Source organism: Temnothorax nylanderi, unplaced genomic scaffold (assembly GCF_030848795.1).
Source record: "Temnothorax nylanderi isolate EJ_2023f unplaced genomic scaffold, tnyl_v1.0 TNYL_tig0609_pilon, whole genome shotgun sequence".
Lineage (NCBI taxonomy): Eukaryota > Metazoa > Arthropoda > Insecta > Hymenoptera > Formicidae > Temnothorax > Temnothorax nylanderi.
This window is the reverse complement of record NW_027249671.1, coordinates 90163-100595: the sequence shown is the minus strand read 5'-3', so window position 1 is coordinate 100595 and position 10433 is coordinate 90163. Positions and strand designations below refer to the sequence as shown.

Genomic DNA, 10433 nt, shown 5'->3' with positions numbered 1-10433 from the left:
CGCCGTGAGGAACGCGTCGTTTCTACTTCGAAAGGAAAGACCATGGCCGACATCCTGAGTATCGGCGGTGAGCCGATCTTCGACGAGCGCATCGTCGGAATCGAGACTCACACGTATAACCCGTACGTGAACACGACGTTCGGGCACAACGACGAGATACGAATACCCATACAGCAACAGGATCTGTATACGCTGCCGTGCGACAGTTTTCTGTACGTCGAGGGACGACTCTATGACGACGGCGCGGGCGCGACGACGTCGGAAGCGACGGATGCTCAAAGGCAATACGCGAAATTGGTCAATAACTGCGTGGCGTTTATGTTCGACGAGATTCGATACGAACTCGACGGCGTGGAGATCGACCGGTGTAGAAACGTCGGCATAACCAGCACGATAAAGATCTACGCGTCGCTGACCGCCGAGCGAGCCAGGAGACTGCAGAACGCCGGATGGAGTTATCCGACGAACGAATCGAATCTGAACGACGTCAATTCAACTTTTGCGTACCTTTGAATATTCTTTTGGGTTTCTGCGAGGACTACAGACGCGTGGTGATAAACGCGCGACACGAACTTATCCTGATACGCGCTCGGAACGACGTCAACTGCGTCGTAGATCCGAAAAAAACCGTGCCGAGAGATCCCGCCAAGGATCCTAAAATTACACTACTGAAGGTGCAATTGCGTATGCCGCACGTGGCGTTAAACGACGTGACTAAATTGTCGCTTTTGCGAACGTTGGAGAGCGGACGATTTCTGAGCGTGGGCTTTCGCTCTTGGGACCTGTACGAATTTCCTCTGCTGCAGAGCACGACCAAGCATTCGTGGGCCGTGAAAGCCGCGCCGCAGTTGGAAAAACCGCGATACGTCATATTCGCGCTGCAGACCGGACGGCGAAACGAATTTACGGAGGACTCCTCGAGGTTCGATCATTGCGCGCTCGCCAACGTGAAATTGTATCTCAACTCGGAATTCTATCCCTACGACGACGTGAACGCGGATTTCGAAAGCGACAAGTTCGCCGTGCTGTACGAGATGTACGCGAAATTTCGAGGAGCGTACTACGGGGACAGTCGCGACGACGCGCTCTTCTCCCCGCGCGAATTTGCGCGAGTAGCGCCGCTCGTGGTGATCAATTGTTCCCGCCAAAACGAAGCGGTGAAGAGCGCCACCGTGGACGTGCGCATCGAATTCGAATGCAAGGAAAACGTTCCGCCGAAGACCACCGCCTTTTGTCTCATCGTTCACGATCGCGTCATCGAGTACGGTCCGCTGACCAATGTGGTGCGCAAAATCATCTAGCGGAAATGGCGATTGTAGGATACCACACCCCGGAAACGGGAGATATATATATAAAGACGGGGATCCTTCGATCGTTCCTCAGATCCCGTTAAGAACGAGCAGTTTGAGCGTGAATTGTTCGACGCGCACCGACTCGATGGCCGCAGCGGCAACGACGATCTTCGTCGACCTGCAGGGATTCGTGGTGAGCAACAGATTCGTCGCGAAGGAGGTGGCCGTGCTCCGAAGCGAGACGCGCGAACTCGCGCATCACGTGTTTCGCGCGCCGATGAAGTGGGACCTGCTCACGAACGCCGAAAAAGCAAGGGCCAACTGGCTGATGGCGAACCATCACGGCCTCCGTTGGAAAGACGGGGACGTGGACTATCGCCTAGCCAAGTCGATTATTCGACGCGCGGTGTGCGACGACCTGGGCGAGGGAGAAGAGACGCCCGGCGCGCGAATATACGTGAAAGGCCTCGAGAAGAAGAGGTGGCTGGAGGAGATTCTCGGCGACGTCGACGCGACGATCGAGACCATCGACGCCGAGTACGACGACATCGATCGGCTGGAGTTTCTTCGCGCCGATCGCACGTTTTGCTGCGGACGCCATCAACGGTGCTGCGCGATGGAGAACGTGATGAAGTTGCGCGACTGGTGGAACGAGCGACGCGAGTGTCTCTCCAGCATCGACTCCACGGATCAAATATAAATGTGTATCCATCCATCTATATATGTATATATTTTAATCAATAACAAAAAGATCTATCTATCTATCTATATTTTATTTAATAAAAAAAACTGATGCAAAATCAACGAGGAAAGTTATTCATTATTCGCATACCTACACCGTACGTATAATCGTACTCGATAACGCCGAGCGCGATAGCGTCGAGCGCGCGAGCGACGAGCGTGATGCGTAAGCGAACGAGAGCGTCGAACTCCGAAGAAGAACGGCAACGATAACGCCGAGCGCGCGAAACTGTCAATGAGCGCGGAGTCGGGAGCGTCGAGCGGAAGCGCGATATCGGCGGCGGGAGCGTCTAATCTCGTTGTTGTTCACGCGTATTTATCTTTATATAATAGTTATTTAATATTTACTATTTAATATTTAATATTTATTGAACATTATATGTTTAGCTATAAATCACAGATTTCGTATAACAGATATTTCATAATGCAAATAAAAGATGCTCCTCCTTGGTTGTTTATGGAATTATATATTTATTTAATAATTATTTAACATTACATTTATAGTTATTCACTATTTACTTATATTGCTTATATTTATTTAATATTTAACATTACATTTATAGTTATTCAATATTTACTTATATATTACTTATATTACTTATATTACTTATATTACTTATATTACTTATATTACTTATATTACTTATTTATTGTATTTATTTGCGATTGGAGAGGGGGTGGGCCAGCCTTCGACGACGTCGTCGTTGACGACGTCTATCAGGTCGGTGTCGACGTCTATCAAGTTGACGTCGACGTTTCCGCGCCCACCCTCGTCCTCACCGTTGCCGTCTTCGCCGTTGTCGTCGTCGTCGTTTTGTTCGTAACGCCGTCCTGATAATTCGAACCGCGCAGCGTCCCGATTCATGCCGCGCATCCTTGCGGTGTACAGACGGATGTACTTTTGGGCTTTTTTCACCACCAATGTGATGAGGACCCTGCGCAAAAAAACAAATATCATTATTAATAAGAATATAAATGAGTATATAAGTGAGTATATAAATGAGAATAAAAATGAGTATGTAAATGAGTGTAAATGAATATATTACCAGAGAGAAGAATGAGAGACGACACGGCCCGGTTTTAGGTGATCCGCGAACGTGATACGCCATCTGGGAACGACGTAAAACGTGCACATGAACTACGTAGCCAATGCACACGTTTGGGCCACGGGGTAACACATATGTGCACGATTTAGGTTGCGTTCCGTGCTAATGTCGGTAACGCAAAGTTATTGATTTTTCGTTATGTGAGCGAGCGAGAAGGTATAAGAGTGAGCAAGATGATAATAAGAGCGAGCGAGACAGTAATTGGAGTGAGCGAGATGAGAATAACACATGCAGAAGGCTCGGGGGTGGGGATCTGATCGAGGATCGAGCATCGAGTCTTTTCCTTGCGCGCCGTTGTTCTTATCTCGCTCACTCCTGTTACTGTCCTACTCGCTCTTATTGACGACTCGCTTACTTTTATACCTTCTCGCTCGCTCACGTAACAGCTGTGTTTTAAGACCGACACGCTTTAGAATTTATGCAAATTATCACATTTAACATTTTTTATATACACCGGAATACACATGTATAATTATATTATAATAAACGATTTACGACAACGAATCGAGAATAATTTTATTCAATGCAACTCGCTATAACTGTTACTCATTATTACTTATAGTACTATTGTGACACTTATATATTATACTGTTTCTAACGCGACGATGTATGTACACGCAATTTTTTTTTTTTTTTTTTTTTTTTTAGCAGGGAGGGGAAAATGCCTGACGCACACCCGCGTCGGCCGTCCGGCGGGGTAGTGTGGGGCTTGCACCCACTAAAAACCATAATTTTTTAAGGCTATGCTATATAAACTATTTATATTTAGCTGATGTGCAATTTAAACATAGAACGCATTTTTAAAAAAATTTATCAGAAACGCAGAAAAAAAATTTAAACTTAGAAGTTTTATTTCAATACTTTGTGTTGCTGTTAATGAGCATGACGTAAAGACCACAATCACAGTTGAAATAATTGCATAAATTATCGACTAACAGGTTTCATCACGGGGAAATATACATAAATGTAGGTTTCCTTTAATAAAAATATCAGTTGTATTTTTGACGTCTTTTTTTCTCATATTTATATTTTACGACGTTTGTTATTGCGAATGATTTATGAAAATCATTGATGTATAGTGCGTGTGTACGTTACTTTTTAGTTTTAGTAGTACTTTTGGTAGTAATACTTTTAATAGTTTAGTTATTATAGTTGTAGAATAACGTGCGCAACACTTAAGGGAGGACATTACTGTAACTGCCCATTTTCGACTGCCTTTTTTGGTATTTTTTTTTTAGAAAGGAATAAAATATATGGTCAAAAGAACTTTTAGGCTTTATTAGACATATATTAAAGTATGTAAAAAAATTTTTTATTTGTTAAAAAAATACAAAAAGGCGGCGCACGAGTCGCTATAGCACTTATTGGTTTTCAGCCAACCCTCTCCGCGGCACGCAGTAGAACTGTCGTAAATTTGATCCTGGAACAAAAAGTGAAATATTTTCGTTAATTATATTAGTTTTAGCAGTGAAGTACGAGGGGAAATAAGAAAATATTAAAAAACAAAAAATAGAGACGAGTTTGAATAAAAAGTTCGATTTTTCGACCATCGAACTTTTTATTCAAACTCGTCTCTATTTTTTGTTTTTTAATATTTTCTTATTTCCCCTCGTACTTCACTGCTAAAACTAATATAATTAACGAAAATATTTCACTTTTTGTTCCAGGATCAAATTTACGACAGTTCTACTGCGTGCCGCGGAGAGGGTTGGCTGAAAACCAATAAGTGCTATAGCGACTCGTGCGCCGCCTTTTTGTATTTTTTTAACAAATAAAAAATTTTTTTACATACTTTAATATATGTCTAATAAAGCCTAAAAGTTCTTTTGACCATATATTTTATTCCTTTCTAAAAAAAAATACCAAAAAAGGCAGTCGAAAATGGGCAGTTACAGTGGTGTCCTCCCTTAAGTGTTGCGCACGTTATTCTACAACTATAATAACTAAACTATTAAAAGTATTACTACCAAAAGTACTACTAAAACTAAAAAGTAACGTACACACGCACTATACATCAATGATTTTCATAAATCATTCGCAATAACAAACGTCGTAAAATATAAATATGAGAAAAAAGACGTCAAAAATACAACTGATATTTTTATTAAAGGAAACCTACATTTATGTATATTTCCCCGTGATGAAACCTGTTAGTCGATAATTTATGCAATTATTTCAACTGTGATTGTGGTCTTTACGTCATGCTCATTAACAGCAACACAAAGTATTGAAATAAAACTTCTAAGTTTAAATTTTTTTTCTGCGTTTTCTGATAAATTTTTTTAAAAATGCGTTCTATGTTTAAATTGCACATCAGCTAAATATAAATAGTTTATATAGCATAGCCTTAAAAAATTATGGTTTTTAGTGGGTGCAAGCCCCACACTACCCCGCCGGACGGCCGACGCGGGTGTGCGTCAGGCATTTTCCCCTCCCTGCTAAAAAAAAAAAAAAAAAAAAAAAAAAAAATTGCGTGTACATACATCGTCGCGTTAGAAACAGTATAATATATAAGTGTCACAATAGTACTATAAGTAATAATGAGTAACAGTTATAGCGAGTTGCATTGAATAAAATTATTCTCGATTCGTTGTCGTAAATCGTTTATTATAATATAATTATACATGTGTATTCCGGTGTATATAAAAAATGTTAAATGTGATAATTTGCATAAATTCTAAAGCGTGTCGGTCTTAAAACACAGCTGTTACGTGAGCGAGCGAGAAGGTATAAAAGTAAGCGAGTCGTCAATAAGAGCGAGTAGGACAGTAACAGGAGTGAGCGAGATAAGAACAACGGCGCGCAAGGAAAAGACTCGATGCTCGATCCTCGATCAGATCCCCACCCCCGAGCCTTCTGCATGTGTTATTCTCATCTCGCTCACTCCAATTACTGTCTCGCTCGCTCTTATTGTCATCTCGCTCACTCTTATACCTTCTCGCTCGCTCACATAACGAAAAATCAATAACTTTGCGTTACCGACATTAGCACGGAACGCAACCTAAATCGTGCACATATGTGTTACCCCGTGGCCCAAACGTGTGCATTGGCTACGTAGTTCATGTGCACGTTTTACGTCGTTCCCAGATGGCGTATCGCGTTCGCGGATCACCTAAAACCGGGCCGTGTCGTCTCTCATTCTTCTCTCTGATATTACTGAATATATAAATACTATTAATAATTTGCGATGTAGAATATATATATTTACATTTTTGTAAACTTACATTCGATTGAACATTCGTGCGTCCTCGTCGACGCGGATCGTCACTTGTAAGCAGGGCGGCGCTCTCTCCGCGATGGTCGTCAGACGATGCTGCAGCCGCAGCATCGCCTCGTTCAACTCGTCCCTAGCCATATCTAGGGACGCGATGTGCGTTTTCACGTCTTCGCACACCCTTATCAGTTCCTTTACTCCATCCATTTTTTGCGCGTTTAAATAAATTTGCGACAAAAACTGCAAACGAACTACACCCGAGTCTAGCCTCGAGTCCTTATATATATCGAGGATGTGCAATCGAAGAAGGATGCGGAATCAAAGAAGGGATGTGCAATCATAAAGGATATTGCGTGGTAATTAAAACTATGTAAAAAATTGACCTTTGCCCACAGGAAGATATGCATTTTTCTAATCAAACCGACTCATCCGCCGGAATCGTCGACGCATTTCTTCCACCCCGAGACCCCCGCCGCCACCTGTCCGCGCTATCGGTATCGAGCATGCCCGTGTAAGTCGCTCGTATTGCGACGCATCGTCATCGTCCATAAAAGAAGCAGGATATTGTGCAATGAAAACTATTTTTAGAAACTTTGCACAGAGGAAAAAATGCATTTTTTTTTATCAAACGGACTCATCCGCCGGAATCGACGCATTTTTTCCACCGCGAGACCCCGCCGCCACCTGTCCGCGCTATCGGCAACGAGCGTCACCGCGTGAACCGCGCGTCGCGATCGCGCTCATATCGCGAAACGCCGTTATCGCAGTTTCGCCGTTTCTCTCGCTCTCTCTCGCCCTCGACGATGTGGCTCTCGCGCGTAATCGCGTTAACCGCGTGTTTTATCACCGCGAGGTGCGTCAATCCCACGGATGAGAATTACGCACATACGATCGATTACCTGCGGAAATACGGATATCTGACCGAAGATGTGGACGCGTTTCCGGCTCAGAGACGAAACAACGTTCTTCGTAACGCCATCGAGGAATTTCAACGATACTACGGTCTGCCCGGCGATGGAACGCTCGACGACGAAACGCTGCAATTGATGCGTAAACCGCGATGTGGTTTCCAAGATATCCTGAAGCACGGAACGGCGGCGAGTCTATCGAAATGGCCGAGGACTCACCTGACGTGGGATTTTTACGTAGCCGCCAAAGAGGAGCTGAATACCGCGCGGGCCGCGTTCGACCTGTGGTCGCAACATTCGGCGTTGACGTTCGAACGCTCCGAAACGAATCCTGACATTATAATATCTTGGCGAACCCGACGTCACGGTAACACGAATATCAACGTAAACGGCCCAAATTGCTCGGCCAAATTCGACGGTCCCGGTAACGTGCTGGCCCACGCGTATCTCCCGACGAACGAAGCGGGATTCGTCTCCGAGGTGCACGTCGACGGTGACGAGCCGTGGCATATTCACGTCGGTAAAAATCCCCCGAATACGTTTTCCCTGCATTTCACGCTGACGCACGAGATCGGTCACTCTCTCGGATTGCCGCACAATGAGCGCAAGACCTCGGTGATGTTCGCGTACTCGCCCGACAAGCAGTATCCGGTTAGGCTCGACAGATTCGACATTATCGACATTCAACGTTTGTACGGTGAAAAACGGACGAACGCGCCCTCACAGACGCCGGCGCCGCCGCCGCCGCCACCGCCGCCACCGCGGTCACGGCCACCGCAACCATCGCCGGACCTGTGCGCCCTTGGTCGCGTAAACGCAATATTGATTTTGGAAAATCGAATGTACATCTCGTACGGGCGTTACGTTTGGTCGATCGATCTGGACGGTAGGACGTGGACCGTTAGCCCTGTCGAATTACATGAGCTTTCTTCACGACAATTACACGCGCATAGCTGCCGCCTATCAATCTCCGTCCGGTGATTTCATGGTGTTCGTAGATAATTTGGTATACATGGTTCAATATCCGGAATTTTCTCTGAGGCCAAATTGGCCGAAGACCTTGCGAGAACTCGGATTTCCCGCAGATGCGAAACTCAACGGAGCGGTAAACACCCATAGAAGCCGTTCCTTTGTGATGTACAACGGTAACTCGGTGGGCGTGAAGAAAGCTCATGTAATTCGACAGGGCTAACGGTCCACGTCCTACCGTCCAGATAGACGAATGTACGAAGAAAGTCGTCAGACGTACGCCTCTCGAGGCGACGTTTCCCGGAATACCGACCGGCGTAACGTCGATCTTCCGGTACGTCGACGGCAATCTGTACTTCACCACTCGGACGCAGTTCTACAGATTCAACGAATTTACGAAAACCGTCACGGCCGCCGGTAAATTCGATCTACGGATGCTGAATATCGTCTGCCCTAAGACCGAACTGTTGCAGCAGTTGCGCGATCTTCTCGATCGAATCGTACGCGTCGGCGATTTAACGTCACCGGCGAGCGATTCGGACGACGACGACGACGACGACGACGGCGGCGTCGTTCAGCTTTACGATCGCCGTATCCGCCGAAGGAAGTAGAGGACTGCGCAAATCCCCACACCACACCGCACATCGCGCGATATAAGTAAGAACTTTTCTACTTATACCGATGTGTTCCCGCCAAAGCATCAGTATCGCATCGTCAGCTGAATACGACGCGTCGAAACAGAAATCAGAAACGAACGATACTGCAACGCGCGTGCGAAATGTTCTCGACGTTAGCCGATCGACCCGCGCTGAGGGATCTTTCCCCTCGCGAGACGGATTCGGAGGTGAACGACAACGGCAAAAGACGAAGGATCGAATCGACGGACGATCATCATCAGCATCATCATCATCATCGGGAGTCGCGTTCCAGCTCTCACCCCCCCCAACGACGCTCGCAACCCCGTCGTCGCGCCTGCGGTGCGCATCCTGGCGACCCGTTATCCGCTGACGACGACTGGCTACAAATACTTAGCCATCGGTGTCACGGTTAAGTCACCGTGGTACGGTATACCCGCACCTTCGTACGTGGATATCGCCCTGGGAGATAAGCAAGGCAAGGAGATCTCTCTGACGCTCGATATGTGGAAAGGACTACTCGAGCGCAAACACGACATATTGGCGTGTCTGCGATCCAACCTCGTCGATGGAACCCGCCCCCCCTCGCCGATATCGATCGGAGACCTGACGCTGCGATTCGGATTGATCAACAACCTGTCGATCTTGCGTATGGAACTAACCAACGCGGCTCGTCTGGCAATGTCGCTCGCCACCCTGCTCTCGCTGTACGATTTACAATTTTGCGTCGATCGCATCGTCTCGGCGCTGAGCGCGGTCACCGAGGAAGTCGACGCGAAGTATTCGCGCTGTCAGGAGATAGCCGCCAACGCGATTAAGACGGGAACTTCGGCCAAGACTGCGATACTGAAAAGCGAGTTTTTCGATCCTAACAAGATCGTCGACTGTGAGATTACCGCGCTTTGTTTCAAATCATGAACGTCACGACACACGTTTACAAATTTATATATATATATATATATATATATATATGTGTGTATAAATATATATATGTGTATATATATATTTATACACACATATATATACACACACATATATATATGTGTGTATAAATATATATATAATATGTGTGTGTATAAATATATATATGTGTGTATAAATATATATATATATATATTTATACACACAGAAACAATGTAAACGAGTATCGACGTATGTAAATACATATTTTATTTTTCAAAATAAAAAACTACCGCTCGTACGCGGATATCTCATATATGTGTTCTCTCTCTTTCTTTTCCGTGTCTATCTCGATACGATCCCGCGCTCCCTAGGTCCCCCGACTCCGCTTACTCCACGATCGTCGCGATTGCGTCATCTACGATGCGTAGGGAAGGATCGAAACAACTTTCGCACCGAGACGAACAAGAACGAAGAACGGTTATCGGGACCCGCGAAAAAGAACGGCCTTGAACACGTTTGAACGTGTTTTCGCCCGCTCACCAATCCCACCGCGCGGGGACGTCGAGAAGAGCGACCTTGAACAAGTTGGAACGAGTTTGGACGCGATCGAACGCGCGCGATGAAAAAAAATTATTCGCGATGACGCGCGAATCGGGGCGGATTTC

The 10433-nt window shown here is 45.7% G+C and overlaps 2 protein-coding genes across 2 annotated transcripts; both read left to right on the top strand.

Moving 5' to 3' along the window:
- Nucleotides 1-42: 42 nt before the first annotated feature.
- Nucleotides 43-1301, top strand: LOC139784302 (uncharacterized). Its single transcript, XM_071723465.1, has 2 exons — nucleotides 43-503; nucleotides 545-1301. The coding sequence occupies exons 1-2, from the start codon at nucleotides 43-45 to the stop codon at nucleotides 1299-1301; spliced, it is 1218 nt and encodes a 405-aa protein (XP_071579566.1).
- Nucleotides 1302-7156: 5855 nt separating this feature from the next.
- On the top strand, nucleotides 7157-8841 carry LOC139784301 (stromelysin-1-like). Its single transcript, XM_071723464.1, has 3 exons — nucleotides 7157-8147; nucleotides 8215-8366; nucleotides 8476-8841. Exons 1-3 carry the CDS (start codon nucleotides 7157-7159, stop codon nucleotides 8839-8841), a joined length of 1509 nt encoding a protein of 502 aa, XP_071579565.1.
- The last annotated feature ends 1592 nt before the right edge of the window (nucleotides 8842-10433 follow it).

Bases quoted from the DNA above. Each gene is read 5' to 3' on its own strand.
- LOC139784301 (XM_071723464.1), top strand. From the start codon at position 7,157: ATGTGGCTCTCGCGCGTAATCGCGTTAACCGCGTGTTTTATCACCGCG. The intron at 8,148-8,214 runs GTAGGACGTGGA...ACACGCGCATAG, and splicing joins TTGGTCGATCGATCTGGACG to CTGCCGCCTATCAATCTCCG. The intron at 8,367-8,475 runs GTAAACACCCAT...CCTACCGTCCAG, and splicing joins ATGCGAAACTCAACGGAGCG to ATAGACGAATGTACGAAGAA.
- LOC139784302 (XM_071723465.1), top strand. From the start codon at position 43: ATGGCCGACATCCTGAGTATCGGCGGTGAGCCGATCTTCGACGAGCGC. The intron at 504-544 runs GTACCTTTGAAT...CGAGGACTACAG, and splicing joins GACGTCAATTCAACTTTTGC to ACGCGTGGTGATAAACGCGC.